The sequence below is a fragment of the Sus scrofa genome, chromosome 18 (genome assembly GCF_054392235.1).
Source record: "Sus scrofa isolate SSC_HxYL_T2T_F1_AM1 chromosome 18, Sscrofa_HxYL_maternal_Yorkshire_Landrace_v2.0, whole genome shotgun sequence".
NCBI lineage: Eukaryota > Metazoa > Chordata > Mammalia > Artiodactyla > Suidae > Sus > Sus scrofa.
Window position 1 is genome coordinate 54912501 of NC_139400.1, and position 21456 is coordinate 54933956.

A 21456-nucleotide genomic window follows, 5' to 3' on the forward strand; every position below is an offset into this window, starting at 1 on the left:
CTATGCTTACACGTGAGAACTTCTCGGAACCCAAGATCCGCAAAATCCCCAAAGGACTCCTGCTGTGTGAGTTCTCTGATAGCAGGGCACCCTCCATGTGGGAAATGTACTAAAATTTGGTGAGAAACTCAGGGCAGATGGAACTTAGAAATTCTTGGAAGTAAAATTGCTAAACAGTGGAACAAGTCTCTTGACAAGGGTGCTTTAAAGACAAACTTGGCACGCAATGGACTTCCTCATGACCGCCTCCTCCTCCAAGGCCCAGGCCTTGACCTCCATGAAAGAAGCCAGGAAAATTCCCAGCCCAGGAGCTGTTAAGTCATCTCCAAAGGAGCAGAGCCCCATAGCAACCTCTCTTGCTCCAGAAGAGTTCCCAATGTGCCGGTGACTCACGACACTGCCAAAAAAAAAAGCCCATGTGTCCTCTTGGGGCTGATTCATAAACACCAAAATATAACCCCCAGATTATCCACGGCCAGCATTCCAGGAGGCATGAGAAAAGGAAGTCCTGTGTTATTACCGAACCTCATTCCGTCAGGAGGCAGCCTCATTCTGCCTGCGGGGTGGGCGTCCCACTGGTGAGGTTATTTTTCTTTGCTAAGCCTCAATTGTCTTAAAAGTAAAATGGAGTGGCAACAGGGCTTCCCAAGGCTGGCCATGAGGTTTCATAAAATACTGTTTCTAGAATATGCAGCACAGTTCCTGGTACCTAGCAAAAGCAGGGCGTGCACTGATACAGCTGGTATAACCGATGTAGCTTCCACCCTCCCTCTCTCGTTCCTTTTCCCCTCTCCTTCCTCATTCCGGCTGCAGTCTTCCCCGAGGCTCAGCACAGTGGTACCCAAAACACCAAGAACAAGGTGGCTTTCAAGGATTGCCCCAGAAGCAGAGAAGATGGTTGAGGGATGGAGAGCCAAGCTCAGCTACCCTCCCAAAAGTCAATGATCAGAGAGCTTCTTGCAAATAAAAAAGATGGTTCATCCTAATTGCTAGACCCACAGAGGTCACGTTTCTTTCCTCCATCTTCTGGTCTTCATGTGTCTCACTCTTGCCATGGGTACTTTATGCAACTAACCATTAGCTGGCATGCTTGTGTTGAGACACAGGTGGGCTTCCGTATCCATGGATACAGAGGACCAACTGTACTCACTGTACTATACTATTTTATATAAAAGACCTGAGCATCCTCAGATTTTGTGTATCCGAGGGGGCTCCTGAAACCAGTCCCCTGTGGATACCAACCGATAACTGTATACTATCCACTCAGCATCTGTCAGCACTTGCTGAATACAAACTCTGCGTTAGGCAAAAGAGCAGATAAAGGATTGAATCCGAGATGGGCTCTTTACTCAAGAAGCACATCATGCAGTAGATGGGATAAGACTGCCTCTGAATAAGATAGCTCCCTCCTTGGGGTTCCCAAGGAAGACTTCGCTGGTTTATGTTTGTAAATGTGATTAAGGCAGTGGTGTGCTGGTAAATGTTTAACAACCAGCTCTCAGCCTAGGGGTGAGGGGTGTAGGGTGAAGCAGCCTGTACATATGTGTGCATAGGTTTAGTATAAATTTTACTGGACTTCCCTGGTGACCTAGAAGTTAAGGATCCGGATTGTCACTGCTGTGACACAGGTTCAATCCCTGACCTGGGAATTTCTGTGTGCCAAGAGCATGGCCAAATATAAATAAATAAAATAAAGTAAATTTGACTGATTTGAATGATGCATAGCACATACTTTACAAATAAGTAAAACTACTCTAAGTCCACATACTCAGAGGCTTTGCCAATTTGTCATGAACTCCTGTGTCCATCACCATCCTAGGTTGCAAGTGATGAATGAAGTGTAGTTCCGACATGAATAGCAGTTGATATTTTCATTTACATTAATGAGTAGGACAGAAGTGAAAGACGAAGACATGTGTCAGGACTATATTCGTTCGTCAATGACATGACTGACTTCTTTGCTGAATCAGATAGTGGTTTTCGAATACTGGAAGAATCCTTCCTCCAATTTTTGTGCTAATCACAATGTCATAGCGGTAGACAGGACACAGTTGTACGTTTAATCTGCATTAGTAACATTTTCTCCACCACTTTCTCAAGTCTAGATATCCACAAAACAATAAATCAAGTGCTGATTTGCAACATTTGCTGATTTCCAAGGTGTATATACACCTGCTATAGTCGGTGTTAAGCTGCCAAGATGATATCACTGAATGCAGAACTGGGGTAAGCCTGAGAGTAGCCACCCCTATATAGAATGTCTGCCATACAGACCCAAAGTACATAAATAACCTCAAGAGCACAGATAACAGCAAAATACAGTAAAATAATTAGGAATTGATGGTTTGAGAATTTATTGGTTTTGTTTTTAATGGCCACACTCTCGGCATATGGAAGTTCCCAGGCCAGGGATCAAATCCAAGCTTCAGCTATGACCTACAGCACAGCTGAGGCAATGCTGGATCTTTAATCCATTGCACCACTCCGGAGAGCCAACCCCTGCAGCCTTGGAGACAACACGAGATCCTTCACTCACTGTGCCACAGCGGGAACTCCTAGTTTTGTTTTTAACCTATTGATTTTACTGGAGATCTTCCATGAGTTTTCTTCCCAAGCCCCAGCGGGGCCTCATAGATCTGCCTCATCCTCTTCAGGGGCCGCCAGGTAACAGCAGGTGTTACCTGAGAGCGAAAGCAGCTTCGCAGAGGTGTATCCCTTGGCCAGCAGCATCTTCTCGCATCTGACCCTCCCTGACGTCCAGGGTGTCTCCCAGTAACCTGTCCTCAAAGAAGTCGGTCTGTTGCTCCCTTGAAGGCAGTATTTTCCTTGGGCTTCTGAAGAGCTTTGTTCCCCAGGCTTAAGCAGTTTAACATGCATTTTTATTTTATAATATTTTTCTTCCTCCTCTCCTCCCCTTCCCTTCCCATGTCTTCACCACAAAATTGTATCATGTGCCTTATTCTTTCAGAAAGGAGGAGAGAACAGCATTAATATCATTTCTGATTTGGGCCTTTCTCCTAAGCGGTTACGTTCTCTGAAATTCTCCTTGAGAGCAGGAAGAGGTGGAGCCTGGGGGAAGCCTGCAGGGAGGGGGTGGAGCCTGGGTCAGCTGCATCAGGAGCAGAAGTCTGGGACAAAATCTGAGGCCTCTGCCAGCTCCCTGCCAACCCCTGAGCACCCCCATGTGACCCCACCTCCACCTGCAGATTTTTCCATGCATCACCTGGGCAGTGGTTTAAAATGCAGATTCCTGGTCCTGCCTCACACCTTCTGCATTTCTGCGGCTGGGACCCAGGAGTTTGCTTCAACAAGCTTCCCCATCATTCCCACGCATGCTCAAAATATACCGTGTGGGTGAAGACAATCTGACTTCCAGTTACTTTGTAATTTGGGACTTTTCACATGGCAGGCAAAACGGCTTTGATCGGTTCTCTAAGAATCAGGAACCTTCAAGACTGGTGAGAAAGTAATGGTACAGAATGATGGAGTAGCTCTATTTATAGGCCGAGTTATCAGGTAAAAGTAAGAAAAGCTGGCCTAAGTGACATGAGAAGGTGACAATCAATAGCCTAACATACAATGATAATGCAGCCATCCCAGAAAGCACTCCTACCGGGAACCGCCCCCTGCATCCTTGGGGTCCCACAGTAATGAAGCTCACAGAACGCAACATGCATTAACGGGGCAAAGCCTCTTCCATGCTGAATATTCTGCCACGTTGCAGGCACATTTATTTTGTTTGAAAAAAGAATGGTCCTGACGCCAAGCCATCAGATGGTAAAAAGAGATATACTTGATGGATAATAAAAAAAAGGGTCAGCCACAGTCTCGCAAACGTTTACCCGTTTCTCATGGAAATGCGTCTCCTACGCGGAATTCATAGCTCAGATGTGCAGATACCTGCAGAGAAAGGCAAGTCGGGACTAAGAGAGTCGCAGAGGGTGCGTCAGGAGTGTGGCCAGAGAGAGGGAGTCCGTTATTTTCAACAATAACAAACCACAACAAAAACCCCACTCGGTAAACATCACTCACTTTTTCTCAACCTGTTCTTGTGATATGGATTGACAGCCCTTTTAATATGAAATAAATCAGGCAGGAGAGGGTGTGTCTGGAAGAACATACAGATTGAGGGCTGACTGACAGAACGCCTCTGAAACACGCTCTGTTTGCATTTGCCTTTGTAGCAGCTAACTTGAAAGGATGTCAGGCGCCTTGAAAGGCTTCGAGGATGCGTTTTGAACCTGGAGTGTGATGTGCTTAGTGCGGGCTCCTGAGACGCTGGAGCCCCGCCCTGGGCCTGCGGGAACGCAGAGCAAGCAGACCCTGCCGGTCCAAGCGGCCTCAATTTCCCTCCCACACCTTGGGGTAGAAAGGCCTTTTGTCTTGAATCTGGTTTCATACTTAGGCCCAACCAATCACCCCAAGCCAGCAGGCTCGCACTGAAGCCTTAGGGTCTAGTCACTTCTCACCAAGAAAACTAGCTGGTAATGAGCCGTGTCACCTTTCAAGGTGTGTGGTCAGTGGGCGTCCCTGTCAAGCACACCCCCGCCTTGGTCCAGCCTTCAACATGCTGACATGCCCTTGGTTAGCTGTCTCCTCGGATTTCCTGGACTGTCCAATGTTCACAGTTAGCCTGCAAAGCAAATACCAGTGCCCATCTGTCATGAGACACCCAAAGTCAGTTTCAACATCTCCCCCAGCCCAGAGGGAAGTATTTCTGCTTAGAGGCAAGAAAATGCTTTCAGGGGGTGGGGTCCGTCAGGACTAAGCCTGGAGGAAAAATAAGAGAACGAGGCAGGAGGCAAACACGGAAAAAGTAAGCAGCGCTGGATGCGTGTCTTATCCTTGAGTGAGCCCCACGCCTGCCCTCCTAAGCACCTCTGCCCTCATTCATGAGGAGACCTTTTGTTTGACTGTTTTTCATTTTATTCTCTTCCATGAGGAGACCTTACCCAGCCTTCACACCCAGTGGGTGTCAAACCCACAGGCTCGCTCAGCTAACTTGGCTCTGTGATCATTCAACAAACAGTGGCCAAGCACCTGGGACGTGCTGGGCACTGTCCTGGGTGCCGGAGCTAGCACCCAGGACAAGCAATTCAGGCAAAGCTGCTCTCCATGTGGAATTTTCTTTGCAGTGGGAGACAATAAAGACACAAAATGCTGTCCCAAACAAAGCAAGCATAGCTTGTGAGAAATGCTCTAAAGGAAGGGAGGTGATGTAGTAACAGACGCTCACCCAGTTTGCCAGGAGGACTACTGCACATGGAGTCCTCAGGGATGGCCTACCCCAGGAGGTGACATGAGAGCTGACACCTAAAATGTGAAAAGGACCCAGCCACATGACAGACAGAGGAGCAGACCAGGCAGAGGAAAGACGAGGTGCCAGGTGGCTGAGCCAGGAATGGTCTCCAGTGGTCCCCACTTGGGACAGTAACACCCCTTAGAGCAGCCACCTCATGGGATCTCCAGTGACGATGACAGATGAGGCAGTGCATGCAAATGTTTTACATGGTGCCTGGCACAAGTCAGCACTCGAGCAGTGTTAACTGCCACTATCATTTTCAAAAACTTGGGCTCATTTTGGGGTGGGACGTGAGTATTGAGTCAGCTTCTTGGGGCCATTCTGAGCCCGTGTGCCTGAGTCGTGTGAGGTCAGGCACCAAAAGCATTCTAGTGTAATCACAGAGAAATGACTTGCCCAGCAATTAATCAGTGGCATAAGATTGCCGATACAGATTCTCGCCACATTAGGGACACGCTGCATCACACCATCAGAATGTCGAGTAGAAAGAGGGGGCCTTTTGTAGCTGACCTGATTCAACTCATATCAGCTCAGTCATTTGAAAGTCAGTGGGAGTTTTGTCCAAATAAGAGTCAAGACCAATTATCAAAAGACATAATTGAACAAGGTGATTGTTTTTGAAGATGACAGATCTTAGTAATTTTTCATAGTAACACCTCTACAGGAAATACATTGTTGATAAAGGTTTTATGTTTAGTCTTTTATTCCAAGAGAGTCTATATGCATCTTTTAAAAAAATTTTTTGGACAAATGCAAGAATAGGGTAAAAAGTACAAAACGGCTTCAGGTACCCCTGAAGCGGGGTACAAAGACAAAGGCTTCTCATCGAACTTGTATTATCTGTCCCTCTACAGCAGCCGGATAGAAGGCAGATACTGGAAAACTCCACAGCCTAATTTTAGCCATCAGATTTCTCCTCTACCTTGTGAGTCTATGTGTGCTTTGGAGAATGCAATTGAATTATAACATTGGCTTAAACAAGTTTTAATTCAAATTATAAATCTACCATTAAAAAACTATTCCGAATTCTGTTTTTCTGTATTTCAGATCCAGGATTGCTTACTGGTTTTGTATTATCTGTGGATCTGTGCCCCTCGAGTCCCCTTAAAATGTCAGGTAAGTAACTGGAAGAAAAGGGTACTTCAACCCACTAGTGGTCTGTCACTGGCAGCAGCTACTGCATTTTTCCTCTCCAGTCTCCAAGCCTTGTTTATACCTGCTGGCTCACCACCACCAAGACTTCCAATGGCTCCAGCAGAATCATTTGAATTTTGAAACTTCTTCATCAAAAGACATTTATAAAAATATTTGCTCTGAAATTTCATGTGTCTAACCCAGTAAGTATACTTTCAATTTGATGAGGGAAAGAAAAGCCAAAATGCTTGGTCGACTGTAAGCAATTTGAAAGCAGAAATTATTATCTTTTATTCTTCATACACTTGACTATGTCTCGCACTTATGAATTCTCCAATAAATAAGTGCTCTGTAATTGGTAAATTACCAAGAAGTTAAATTGCTTTGTCTAGACAGAGAGGATTGATTGGGGCTGTGTGAGTCAAGCTGACGAAGTTTACAGTTCAGATTCTATGCACAAGTGGTAATAATAGTTCCTGACATAGAAGCTCAGCATATAATCTACGACAGGTCTTTAACCAGGCAAAAGGAATCAACTGAAGCTTTGCAGTAAGAGGTTCTGGAAATTTGCACAAGACACAAAGCTGGAGAGCGGGCATGTTTTGTACAATGAGCTCAGGGCTTTAATCCGTTTTGAGAAGAGGTTTACTAGTTGATAAGAAGGCACCGTACCCCAGGTTCCTAGGAAAAATAAAGTCTAAGGCAAAGCTTCTGCACTGAGACTTTGTCAGGTGGTACAATCCCAGCAAAGCAAAAGTGAAGGCAAGGGGAATAAGTCAGGGAAGGAGGTGAGATGTCAAGCTGGTTCTGCCAAAGCACATGCCCGCCTAACTGCTCAGTGGAGCAGGCGGTCCTCAGAGAGTCCAGATGAATGACTGTACCCCAGGCAGTCAGTGGGGTGGGGCAGGGAAGGGCAGGAAGAATAATTTACCCACTGACCCCCATGCCTCAGTGGTCAAGGTTTTGTTCCACAGGGTGTTATCCCCTTGTGATGAGTAATTTTATGTATCAACTGGAGAGTGTTTTGGGATGAGACTAACATTTAAATCAGTGACCACCTGCTGGTCTTCAGGCTGGAACTGCACCATCAGCTCTCCTGGGTCTCGAGCCTGTCTTGGGCGAGCCCACAGTGGAGATCTTGGATGCGCCGCCAGCCTCCATAATCAGAGGAGCCAATTCATTTACCACACACACAAACATGCATCTGTATCCCACTGGTTATTTCTCTCGAAAACTTTGATGAACACACCGCTGTATTTTCAAGATGCAGCTTGGAGTTCCAAGCAAAGTTATGCATCATTGTCCACGGGGCCATGCGTGGACAGCATGAGGCAGGCACTGCTGGTCATGTCCATAAAAGACGGTCACTGTAGTGACCCAAGCAAAACAAGAGGCCGTTCAGACAAGAGGATCTGAGGTGGTGCCCAAGGAGTGGATACTGTGGAAGGAGATGCCTAGCTCAGGTTCTGATTCTAAAAAGGTGTGTTTACAAAGCTTGCTAGAGGAGCCTTATGGATAAAGTGAGGAAATGTGTACTCATTTTATGGTGGGGTGAATTTTTAATTAACAAGACCACATACACTCAAAGAGTATCCATGGTCTAATGCCACCCTCTAGATGTGTGACTTTCAGACAGTTATTTAACCCCTTTAATTCTTGGTTTATTGCTTTTTAAAATTGGAGCATTGGATTGATGCTATCTAAGCTTTCTTTCAGCTCCAAAATTTCTATTTCTCTCTATTTCTTGGATACAGATATAGAAATTTCAAGATTATACATATATATTAAATGTCAGAATCAGAATTTTCAAATATTTCTCTAATAGAAATAATGGGCCAAAATCAGTATGATGAAATTTAGCATAACTAAATGTCAGGTCTGTCAATGTGGGTTCAAGCAATCTTTTTCACAGTGCAAATTAGGGGGAGATTTGGCTGGAGAGTCATTTGCATTAAACAACGTCAGCCAACCATGGGATTCTGCTGACCCCAAAGCTTAATGAATCAACTGCTAAATAAGCATGTACTTACTGGAGTTCCTTCACCAAAAGGAAGGTTTACATAAAATGCATCAGAGGGATCGGATGATCAGATGATCCATCCGGAGATTCCAAGCTTCATTCGTACTTATCTCTCCCCTTTCGCCTTTGTCTCAGTAGACTGTGGCACGGGGCACAGTCACCACAAGGTTAAGTGCTCCTCTAGGATCTCAGTGGGACGACCAAATAGTACAAGGTCACTCAGAGAGCCTCCCAGCGTTTCCTCCTCCTCACCCTCAAAGGGCGACTGTTCTGGATTGTGGCTCCCCTGCCTGGTATATAAAGTCACCTAAACACAAAACTCATAGCCAGAAGGCAGCTTCGGGAATCCTCACTCAGCTCTTCAAGAATTATAGGCATTAAAAGGTGGTCCCCTGGAGTGCTCCGCCACTCTGCTGACTGGAACCAAACCTATCTTAAAGTTGGAAATATGACCCAGGTGGGGACAGGCTGTGATTTAATGCCATCCCAGTACCATAGGCACACTTCTTAAAGCAACCACTGTAAATTATTTGTGGCTAATTCTGCTGGTGGATGGAAGGCACGGTATATTCTCAAGTACAAGAGCCCAGCTTGTATCTAATAATTGTTATATCTTCTCTGAAATTTACTGCCGATGTCTCAATTTTAACAATTTAAATAACAAGCTTAACCAAGTGGAACGAGGCTCAGGCAGGCTGGAGCTCTTGATGAAAGCAGGACAACTCTTACGTCTGAGTGCATTTTTGCTTTGACATGAGCGGTGACACACAGAGATGAAATCTGGTTAAAGCGGCAGCCTTCTCAACACCGTGACAGCTTTTTAGGCTAAAGCAAAACAATTTCAAGAGAGTGCAGGCACAAACTTGTTAACTTTACTCAGGAAGACGGATTAGGGACAATGCTTATGAATATGATAATAGGAGGTGGGAGCTGGGAAGGTAAACTGAAGGGGCGGGAATTGGTGTGCTGCTTTCTTCGTGTTTAATGGTCTGCTCTGCAGCCTTCACCTTTGGGCGCATCAGTTTGTTTAGAAACCAGGTGACTCTCCTCCAGGCCCCACGTGTTAATGATGAGAGCACATTTTTATTTGATCTGCTGTCGAGCCTGTGAGTGTCAGAGATGATTTCCTATGGATTATACTCTCATTACCCTTTGGATGCTCTTTACTTCCTCTCTTAAAAAATTCCCCCAATTTCAAAAGACGTTTCATGCCCGAAGTTACGAGGCTTATTCTGGAGCATATTTGTGCCCTTGGCAGTCATGACACTTGGCTGTGCTGAGAAGTTGCAACATGACTATGAGAATCTCTCCCAAATTGCAGGGTTTTTTTAAAGAGTGAAGACACTAGCCTGTAAGCCGAAAGACCTTGGAAAAGTCACTTAATCTTCCTGGATCGCTGTTTCCTCTTCAGTAAAGCAAAGAACTGGATCATGCTATCCCGTTCCTTCTAGTACCACTGTCTTAGGCTCTTAGAATCCTCTTCTAGGGGAAATTTACATGAATTCAAATTTACTTGCATTATCTTAAACTAAATAGCAGAAGTCTTAATAGGGTATCCCCGCTTTATCAAACAGTTCGGAAGTCGCTAAAAAATTTAAAACCCACCTAGGACCCAGCTGGGGCACTTCTAGGGGTTTACCCAAGAGAAATGAAAGCTGGCATCAACATAGTCTTGGGCACGAAGGCTCACCACGTCTTTATTTGTAATACAGGCTTACCACATCTTATTGTGCTTTTGCTTTTTGGTACTTTGCAGATATCATCTTTTACGGGTTTGTGGGAACCCTGAGTCAAAAAGTCTATCAGTAGTACCATTTTCTCAACAGCATTTGCTGACTTCATGTCTCTGTGTCACATTGTGGTAATTCTCACAATACTTCAAACTTTTTTTATTATTATATTGTTATGGTAATCTGTGATTGCTCACCTTTGATGTTACAATTACAACTTGCTGAAGGCTCAGATGGTAGCATTTTTTAGCAATAAATATTTTTTAGTTAAGGTAGGTACACTGGGGTTTTTTTAGACATAATACTATTGTACTCTTAATAGACTACAGAAAAGGGTAAACAACTTTTATATGCACTGGGAAACAAACAAACAAAAAATTCATGTGGCTTGCTTTATTGTGATCGTCATTTTATTGCAGTGGTCTGGAACTGAACCTACAATATCTCCAAAGTATGCCTGTAGCCCAGAACTAGAGACAACCCAAATGTTCATCAATAGATGAGGGGATAAATAAACTGTGCTCTACCTGCAGGATGGAACACTACTCAGCAATAAGAAGGAATGAACTGTTGACACACTCAACAACATAGAGGAATCTCCAAATAAGTGTGCTGAACACAAAGTGTACATACAGTATAATTCCACTTACATAATACCCCAGAAGATCCAAACTAGAGTGGTAAAGAGCAGATCAGTGGTTGCCTGGGGAGGGTATGAAAGAGGGATTACAGAGGGTCATGGGAAACTTCTGAGGTGACGAACATGTTTTTGACTGTGATGATGGTTCCATGGGCGCATATATAGGTCAAAACCTTCAAAGTGCAGACGTTAAGTATGTGTGGTTTACTGTACGCCAATTCAATCTCAACATTTTTTAAAAACAAAACTCTAAATGTTATGCATATGCCTTAATTCCAATTATAAGAATGTATCACAAAGAATCAGAACTATGTGCTAAGATGTAGCATATTACTGCAGCCCTATTCATATACATGCATGGAAACAGCCTAAATGTCTAAAAGAAGAGAATTAATTAGGTAAAAAGTATGGCACATCTATATGTTGGGATGTGATACAGCCATGAAAAAGTCATGCTTCAGACAAAATATTCATCATCATGAAAAAAATGTGATCTATTGCTATGTGGGGGGAAAAAATCAAGGCACAGGAGTTTCCATCGTGGCTCAGCAGTTAATGAACTTGACGAGTATCCATGAGGATGCGGGTTTGATCCCTGACCTCACTCAGTAGGTTAAGGATTCAGCATTGCCAGGAGCTGTGTGTAGGTCGCAGACACGGCTGCCTACTCTTCTCTGTGAATCATCCCAACCCACTCAGAACCAATCTCCTTCCTTTGAGGGTCCATCCCAAGCCATGGGAATGTTGGGCAGGTCTGTCTGACCACAGCCGGTGGTTAGCACCCAGTCCTGCCCATTAGATACCATAGATCCCACACACGGCGCAGCATGACAACAAAGGCCCTCCCCCACATATTTCTAAATGACACCCCAGCCAAGGGTGGTGGGACTGCCCCGCTGAGAACCAGCAGAGGTGTTGAGGATAAGCTGATATGAAACCCATGAATCTGAGTGTGGAAGGGGAATGCTTAAGGAACTCCTCGAATCTCTTCCCTCGCCCCACTGATTCCTCTTCCTGTGAGTGGACGGAGTAAGTGTGGCAGCAGAGGATGTCTCTATAAGGATGAAGAAAACAAACTGGAAGGACATACACCATGCTGCCATAATGGCCACCTTGCTTGGCTGGGTAGCGGCACTGAGAGAGACAGGAAGGATTATGGGTGATTACTTTTCTTTGGTTCTTTGTATTTTTGGTTTTCCAAGTTTTCTGTATATATGACTCTTGCTATTTAGGAAGAGACTGGAGAAGAAGCCTCCTTTTAAAATACCCAAAAAAGAGTTTCCATGGTGGCAAAGTGGTAACAAACCCAACTAGTATCCATAAGACACAGGTTTAATCCCTGGCCTTGCTCAATAGGTTAAGGGTCTGACACTGCCGTGAGCTGTGGTGTAGGTCACAGATGAGGCTCGGATCTGGCGTTGCTATAGCTGAGGCCTAGGCCGGTGGCTACAGCTCCAATTCGACCCCTAGCCTGGGAACTTCCATATGCCACAGGTACAACACCCCCCGCGAGATGGAAAAAAAATGCAAAAATAAATAAAATAAAATTACCAAAAAAACCTCACCCCAAACAAAAACCTAAAAGGAAAGAGAATCCTGAGCTTTCCAGAGCCACAGTGCTGGGCAGTATTTGACCTCAGACCCCCACCCCGCCCCGGGTCATTGTCATATATTTTGTGAAGACGCCCCTTGGGGATGTGTTGCCCAACATCTATAACAGCATTGCCCTGAAAGTACCCAAAGTGCTCCGTAAACAGGATTAGATTCTGCTTTTACCTTTCCTTAGCTGATGAAGAGAGTGGCATGAAATGACTCTGCTAGAATAGCCTCCACTTAGCATCCCCGAGGGATCAACATTCAGGCATGTCCTGGATCAATCTTCTCAAATCTACCAAACCAAAGCCTCCCAAGCTTCACTCTATTACACAACTAAAGTCACTACAAATTGTGGATATTCGAATAGCTCAAATTTTTAACATCAAAAGACGCAACACAAAATAATAGTGCTATCCATAATAGAATGACATGCTTTGGGTTAAGATATTAATTTATAAAACTCTTCCAGTAGTTTGTCCTATAATAGAAAACAAGGTTGCGTGAAAACCATCTGTAACTCTACCCATAGCCTGTTTGAAGAGGGTGTCAAAAGTCTAGGCTAAGGCCCTCTCGGAACATAAGGCTGGCTCCCTCATCCCTTCGCAGTTTGTCTTGACCCAGTGTTAGCTCAGGTGCAAGCTCCAGCCATCATCACAGACGCAGTCCCTATAGCGAGCCCAGCACTTGGAATGGCGGAGATTCCAAAGAAAATAAATTCAGGACATGTTGCTTAAAATGCAGCCTAGCAGTGTAGAGAGGCTCTCCTGCAAATCCCCCCCCCGACCCCTCCCCTGTCACCTACCAATTCAGAATTTTTGCAATCAGAAAAATAAATTTCTTTAAATTAATGGATTTTCCACTTGTGGTTGTAGCAAATCCCACAGAGACAATCTGAAGCGAGACAAGGGTTAAGAAGAGTCTTCATGAAGTGTTGCTTTTAGAAATTCTGGCCAGCTTAACCCACAGGGAGCTCACCGAGCCTGGGCTCTTCTGAGTCTTCTGCGAAAATGTTTTACCCAAACAGACTCTTCCCATTAAACGGGATCAAACCAAGTGGTCGTTTGCCAGTGTGCTGCCTACATCGTTGACACCTTCCCTCTGAGCTGTGTGACACCAGCCCCTCCCTCCAGCGAGCAGGGCAGGAAAAAAGCTACAAAGCACTGACCGAATGAATCCTGCTGGGCAAGCGCCAGGCAACCAAGAGCACTGCATTTTGGATGCAAGGCTCTAGTTGGTAGGTGAGAACCCTGGAACCAGAAGTAGGCTGGGAATGCATGGATATTGGGAACTTCACCAGGAATTCCTCAAGACTTTCTACACCATGTAAGAGATATATTTTATGTGTGATCCCGTACACATACAGCTGCAAGTGGACACAGATACTAACATACAACAGAAACCAGCTCCTAGAACTCACCCTGCTAACTCTGCTTGCCAAGGAATATCCATTTAAAAACCATTTCTTGAATGAACCAAGCAAAACCAAACCCTAGTGAGACAATACATTCACCAGGTGCAATGAATGCACTCTGATATTTTCTATTCTATTTCTATTCTTCATTTCTTAAAAAAGGTAACAATTTGCAACCCACTAAAGTAATGTTGCCACGGAGAGGCCTCTGTTTTGGAAGGACCGTTATGCACTGCCTGCCCCCTCTCTGAAGATTACAGAAACTTGTCATGTGGGAAGCCGGGGACTGGGGGCATTGGAGGCAAGCAGGATGACACTGGGATATAACCAGGTGGGGAGAGGAAGCCTGTTGGGTGAAGCCATGGGGGAGCCACACTGCTGGCTAAGGGCCAAGGCGCTGCTCTCTGGCTGAGGACTAAGTTCCAACTCCCCTCTTCCAGTCCACACACTGCCACTGTCCCCACACAGGAAACTGTCTTCACACCCAGGAAGAGTTTGCAAATGGAGTCAGGCTGGCAATTGCTCCACTTAGGTATCACTCGAAGGACCAGGAGTGGGGAAATGAGGGTTGTTTAAGCTGCTGTGAAAATCATGGAGTAACCTGGTAAATGAAAAATCCACTCTGACCCACAAGAAGCACTAAAGTGAGGAATTAAACAACTTTGTAAATAAAGGGATCATTACTCTTGAAGCATTAATACACGCATAAGACCTATTGAAAACATCCCATTTCAAGATAAATGAAGAGCATTAGCTGCTCATTTCCCAATCTGGATGGGCTGTTTTCACAGCCCAGCACTGGGGGTCTGAGGCCTGGGTCAGCAGGGGCTGGCTCAGGTAGCTTGCTAGTGGGGCTGCACAGGGACTCAGGAGGGGACCGTTTCTGCATTTCTGCTACAGTGAAGGTTGTAATCACAGCCCTGCTTTTCACTAAGGGGAGGTGCCCACTGCACACCTGATGAAGTCGGGAGGAAAGTTCTAGACCAGTGCATTTGCCTCCTCCAAGTTTCATCATCATTCACCAAATAAGCATAATTGCTCCGTGTTTAAGAGGTGCTGGGAACAGGGGCGCTGCCTGTAATTGCCTAATGGGCGGGCGAAATGAGGTGTGAGGCACATTGGTGTGAAAAAAGCAATAGCCACAAGTTTATTAACATTGAAAATTAAAATAAGCTCAGCCCCAGCCAGGCAGTCCTTGCTGAAATGAATCCCATTATCCCTCTAATAACTGCACAGGGCTCAATTGGATGCCCCCCAGGAGGTAGAGAGGCCTCAATACGGGTCACCTCTCTGCCAGCTTCGGGAGTAGCAGAGGCTCTGGTTCACAGATGACTATCACAGAGGAAACACAAACAGCCCTGCCTCCCCTGCAGCTCCTCCAGCTCCACTTAAATCCACGGGCAGGTGCTTGGGGAGCTGTGAAGGGGGAGCCTGGAGAGAATTACATGCAATTCTGACCTGGGTGCCTTTTTGAATAGTTGCTGATTGGAATTTTCAAAAGCAAGCTGTAAGGTTCTGGAACTGACTGTCACCAGGTCCATGTGAAGGAGGTCAGGAGCCCGGACTGGGGCTCAGCAACCAGCCCTGCCTTCTTTTTTGCACCTTGATCATGTAATCAAATATTTCTAGATGCCCAGGGCTAGGAGGAGAGTTGCCCTTGACCTTGAGCAGATTCAATCAATGTAGGAAACAAGGCTCTCCTGGGGAGAATAATCAGAAAGCAATCAGTGAATGCTGCAGCCCAGAGCCTAATGAAAATGCATCCAGGTGGGGGTGCTGCCCAGGTAAAGGAAAGGCAGAGGGAACCGCATGAACAGACTCTTACAGACGCGAGGCACTTGGAAGAAAGGAAGGAGGCCAACCTGGCGGAAGGCAAGCTCGGAGCTGGTAGAACTGGGTGGGTGGAGAGAGGGGCACAGGGAAAGCCTGGAGCCTGGAGCCTGGAGCCTGGAGTCTGGATTGTAATGCTGGATTTAAAGGGAATCCTTGTAGTTTTCCGAAAAGAGGAATCATGGGATTCAAGAATTTAAATCACTCCATATTAAATTCACTTTGTTTTAAAAAATATATTCGGATTTTAAATTTTTATTCCCTTTAAGTTTCATGAATTTCATTCACTTTATATTCACAGCCACTTACTTCAAATGGACCTTTGGTGCTTCCCGGCAATCAGACCCTATTTCCCTGATTCGTTCACTCTCTTAGTTGCCGAGAGACAATCGGGCACTTTTTTCTCTCTTCTCAAACATTCAGCACCTGGCTGGTGTCCTGCTCTCAGCAGCTCACCTTGCCTCCTCTTCCTACTCCTCTGCTACCCTCGGCCTGCCTATGCCCCCAAGCTCTGGCCCCTCTCATTTCTTGGCGTTGACCTCCCTGCTCAACAGAGGGCACCCCAATGCCTGTGCTAGATCAGCCCCCTCCCCGACTCAAGGTCTCTCCTCTACAACTTGTTCCTTCTGGCTCCTGACAGCATGCAAACCTGCAGCGATTTTTCCCTTGCTAAAGAAACAAAAACTAAAACTAAACCTCTCTTGCCCTCGAATTTCCGTTCCTGTCCCATTTCTCTGCTCCCCTTCACAGGATGGTTCCTCAAAAAAGCCGTCTGCACTGATACCCTGCGCCGCCTCTCCCCCCATCCCCCCCTGAGGGTGCCCCAGTCAGGCTTGGCCCCACTCCTTCACCACACGGTTCTTGTCACCAGTGACCAAATGCTGCCACATGCAATGAGCAACCCCTTCATCCTCATCCTATTCAAGCTCCTGGCAGCTTTCTTCACATGGCTCCCAGGATACTGCTTCTTCTCAGTCTCCAGCTGGTTTCTTCCCATTTTTTTGCAACTTCTAAATATTAGAGTGTCCTAAGGGCTGGTCTTTGGACCTCTTCTCTCTCTAAACTATACTGCTAGTTGGCCTCATCCAGCCTCTTTACGGTTGTAAACACCAGTTCTTTGCTAACAAGTCCCAGATTTATATCTCCAGTGTGGACCACCGCAGGCTCCACAGACATCTCTACTGGACGTCTAACAGGCATCTCAAATTTCATATCTCCAAAAACGAACTCCTGCTTCCTGCCCCACCTCCCACTCCTGTGTGACCCACACATGCATCACCTCCTCTTCCCGCAACCGTCTCAGGGCATGTCCTTTGCTTGGGACCAAAATCTTAGTCCCCTGGACCCTTTCACATCCCCACTTTCTGATCCATCAGCAAATCTGTTTTCAACCTCTGTCCAGACTCTGACCACTTCTCACCACCTCCACTGCACCTTCCTGCTCCAAACCACCATCCTGTGCCAGGGTGATGGCAACAGCCGCCTAGCTGGTCTCCCTGCCTCCCCGCTTGCCCCCAAATCAGCAGTGCTCAACACAGCAGGGACCCTTTTAAAGTAAGAGCAAACCATGTCACTTCTCTGTTCAAAGCCTTCTAACGACCTCGCAGGTCACTCAGAATGAAGTCCAACATTCTCGCAATGGCCTGAAAAGTCCCACACTCTCGGGCCCCAGCTCCTTCTCTGTCTGCGCCCGCCCTCTCTTGCTCTGCTCAACACGCTGGCCCCTTGCTGTTTCTCAAACACGCCTCAGATGCTCCCTCCTCACCTTTTTACTTACGGCTCCTTCAGTCTGAAACTGAATTCTCCAGATAGTCACATGGCCCACGTCCTCCAGCTCCCCCAGAGCTGGTCGGTGTCACCTCCCCAGTGAAGTCTTTCCTGACCATCCTACCTAAGATGCATACACAGTGCCCTCTGGTTCGCCTCTTCTGTTTAACTCTTCTCCATTCAGCCTGTCACCGCCTATTAAACCACGCTGTACTTGTCACTCATTCATCATCTCTCCTTGAGAATATAAGTTTATTTGGGGCAGGAGCTATGTCAGAACCTAATCTGTAGCAAGAGCTCAAGAAACACGAGCTGAGTGGACAATGTTTATTTAAACCCTCTCTTTTAAGCACTTGCCATGTACGAGGAAGGACACTTCCCTCTGCTCTAGCCAGCCTTTGCCCCATGGCTCAACATCCAAGGCCTGACAACTCCCATGATTGCCACAAAAAGCACCTTGAACACGGGGTGTTGCTGGCCTCCCCTTTCACCCATGCCCACACCCTTCAGGATTACCAAGGTGAGTTTATTCCCGTCCTCTGTTCCCTCGCCTAGGAAATTAGTTTTCTGCTGCCAGCTGCTGCCTGGTTGCCTCTCTCCAAAACAAAAGTAATTGACCATAACCCACAGTTTCCTTCCATTAAGCTAAAGAAGCTGTGGCCGGGATGTCAAGTTTCAGCTTTTCCATTTACTTACTATGGGATTTTGCCCAAGTTTTTGAATCCCCTGATTCTCAGAAAAAATAGTATGGGAAAAGTAAAGCCAGAGTTATTGCGGGATTAAATAAAATGGAGAATAGATAATACCTGGCACATAGTACTTGCTCACTAAATGTTGGTTGTCTTTCTCTTCCCATTGGAAGGTGATCCTAGAACTCCTCTGAAATCACAATTTCTAACCCAGGACCTGACCACAGCCCTCCAGATGGAGATGCCTGATGGAGACCAGCAGTGTCTGTCCGAACCAGTTTAGGCTAGCCCCCTTCCCCTCCACCCTCCCCCTCCCCCCTCTTCCTTCACCCTAGCCCACAGAGGGACAGGCTGCCCTTGGCACCCCTCTTGCATTTATGGCAGTCCTTCTCCGTCCTGCAAGGGCGGTGAACTGAATTCAGAAAAATGACAGGTCGTTACAAATATATTGCATGCTGTAAAATAAAAGAATGTCCTTGTTAGAAAGCCAAATGACTTACTTTGGGAATAACTTTAAATGATAGGCATAAGACAGTGCAAATGCAGCATGCACGTGTTACACTTTGCTATAGTCCGTTAAATATACATGTGGGGCTCCCGTATCGATACATGCGGATGCTGGCATTAATCCTTTAACTGGAATGCTCTCTGACAGTAACTCTCCATTACTCAGCTCTTTATTGATTTGGGCTCATCTCTAAAAGTTCAGACTTGGAGAATACTCAGGCCAGGTCTCAATGAGGAGAGGAGCATGGACTGTTGGTAATTATCCAATGAATTCCAGTAATTACCCAATGAATTACAAATTGTCTATACCAGTGTTTCCTGGAATCCAAGGAACACAGAAATGTGAATTCAGCAATGTACCTGTGAACTTTCCAGGATACTTTTGGGGGAGCGAGTGGGGAAGGGGGGTGTCCAGGGGGAGGGCCTTGTCCGGCTACCACTGCTCTAGTGCTTAATCATCTGCATCATCTCACCCCAATACAATTCTTATAAACACATGTCATTCACACGACTTTTGGTTTTAATCTGCCACCATCCCCTCTGCCTCTAAGGAAGAAAAGAAAGAAAGGAAAACTAAAGAACCCCTCACTGGCTACATGTGTTACCTTGGGTTAAGTCACTATTTGTACGACATAAAGTTCTAAGATCACTGCTCTGAAAGCAGGACTCTGACACAGATCATGGACCTCTTCGGGAGTTAGGAAATAATAGGCTCTCCCCTCAAAGGTCACCATAGCTGATAGATAAAATTCTCCCAAAGATATATTTGATTGTGGGTGTTCCCACACTCTTGCAAACCGATTATTTATGAATCCACCATTTGGCAGAGTTGGGTCCAGCATGAGCTACCTATCTTTTGTTGGGGAAAGAGTTTTTCAGCAACAAACTTATCAAAGTGAATGAGGGCTGGAAGCTGTGTAGTTTTGATGATGAATAAGTCTGGGATCAAGGGAAAAGCCTCCAGATGTTTCTGAAAATACAGCCTCTCTTCCACTTTCCATGGCCCTTTCCTTTGTACTCTTCCATAACAAATATTCATGGTATCTTCTTCCAAATCAGGTGATGACAATACAAATTAAACTCCTGAGCCTGCATTTTTCCTCTGGGCCATGATGACTAAGAGGGATGAATCTGCACTTCTCCTTGGGGCAACTGCAGGGCAAGAGGAAGACTGTTGAAGCTCTCACTCCTCAGTGAGCTCGGGTTTCCCCTGGTGCAGATCAGTAGGTCCAGGAGCATCTCCTTCCTCCAGGTAATCACGCACAGCACTTGCCATAGAAATAGGGAGTGTGGGGAGTTCCCGTCGTGGCGCAGTGGTTAACGAATCCGACTAGGAACCGTGAGGTTGCGGGTTCGGTCCCTGCCCTTGCTCAGTGGGTTAACGATCCGGCGTTGCCGTGAGCTGTGGTGTAGGTTGCAGATGCGGCTCGGATCCCGCATTGCTGTGGCTCTGGCGTAGGCCGGTGGCTACAGCTCCGATTCGACCCCTAGCCTGGGAACCTCCATATGCTGTAGGAGCGGCCCAAGAAATAGCAACAACAGCAACAACAAAAGACAAAAGACAAAAAAAAAAAAAAAAAAAAAAAAAGAAATAGGGAGTGTGGAGCCCACTGAGATCAAGGGAGTGGGTGCAGCGTCACCACCTCTGAAGGGGGTCTCCTTCAGTGAGTCAGGAAACTAGTCAGTCTTTCTCAGTGGTCTTTCCAGTTGGGTCTTCAAGACCTCGGGTCCTCAACCAAGGACCATTCACAAATGTGTTCCCTTGAGTTTCCATGCAGTTCTCATGCTTTGACTCCTGGGACAAGGGGAAGGGGTGTTCATTCAACAAATGTTTTTGACCAGCCCTGCACGAGAACCTGGGGTACAACAGTGAATAAAGCAGACGTCATTGCTGTCCTCACAGAGACTGCTCTGCAGGGCAAGAGCCCTAGGCTTGTGGTTAGAAGGCAAGCATGAATCCAGGCTCCCCCTCTTACCTCTATGAGCCTCAGTTTACCTTCAGTAAATGAAGGTGATAGCCCCAACTATCTCCTTACCTACCCACCTCCTAGGATCAAATAAAGAGGATGACATGTTCTGTAAATTTCTATAGCTTACACTCTGGAAAGATCAGGTGTGACTCCACCTGATCTAATAAAAGTTACTATTAGAATTTATTAGAATTATTAGAAATTATGAGAATTTATTATAGTAACTATTAGCATCACTATAGAAATTATTATTATTAGAACTCTTTATAGCGTTCTTGTGGACAGCTCCTGGAGCCCCCAGGTTTTTATGGCAACTACTATTGCCCTTTTTTCCCAGTTTTCTCAGCATAGGGGTGACTATGGTGAATCTAAAAGATGTCTTTTCTGTGCAGTTGAGCTGGGAATGCAAACCAGAGACGTCTCCAACAGTGACTGATGCGGAGGTGATGACCCGCTGGCCAGGCAAAGCCTTCCCTCTCTGTTCTCCTCCCGCTCCGTGTGCCAGTAATTGCCTGATGTCCGTGACAAATGGCGGGTAAATCCCAGCCTGAGAGCTCAGAATGGACTTCAGAGGGTTCTCTTCCTGGCAAGCTCTTGTGGAAAGAGGTGAAGGACTGCTGGCCCTGAGGCGGTCTCTGCTCAAGCCCACCTGGTGGAGGTCAGGAATGGGGCCCGGGGTGAGTTCACCTTCAGCAGCCCCCATCTGCAGACAGACAAAGGGAACCATGGTTTCGAGCCTGGTCAGTTTCTTAATCCTCTATAAGCACACACGTCCCTCACTGCAAATTCTTACCCCAAACTGGAACTCAGCAGAAGAAATCAATTAATGCGGCAGATGTTTCTCCTCTTGCATGTTTTCT

General features: G+C 46.1%; 2 protein-coding genes across 17 annotated transcripts in view; one reads left to right on the forward strand and one right to left on the reverse strand.

The window, feature by feature from the left end:
- The window catches only part of LOC146395061 (uncharacterized), a 176408-nt gene that overhangs the window by 80250 nt on the left and 74702 nt on the right, over positions 1-21456 (reverse strand). The window lies entirely within an intron of this gene.
- The window catches only part of LOC110257593 (uncharacterized), a 31578-nt gene that overhangs the window by 4595 nt on the left and 5527 nt on the right, over positions 1-21456 (forward strand). For 2 of the 14 annotated variants that reach the window (XR_001302449.3, XR_001302445.3), the window contains 3 exons: positions 6350-6418; positions 19686-19878; positions 20989-21273. Coding sequence is in view for 1 of the 14 variants with exons in the window: in XM_013985782.3 (XP_013841236.2) it covers positions 6350-6418; positions 16414-16434; positions 17812-17950; positions 18293-18402 (339 nt within the window). In the remaining 13 variants the exon portion in view is untranslated. Of the gene's footprint in view, positions 1-6156; positions 6228-6349; positions 6419-6498; positions 10458-10605; positions 11276-13294; positions 15901-15964; positions 16100-16413; positions 16435-17811; positions 17951-18292; positions 18536-19685; positions 19879-20988; positions 21274-21456 lie in introns of those variants that run through there. The other 12 variants (XR_002340427.2, XR_002340422.2, XR_014834094.1 and 9 more) reach the window with 11 other exon arrangements.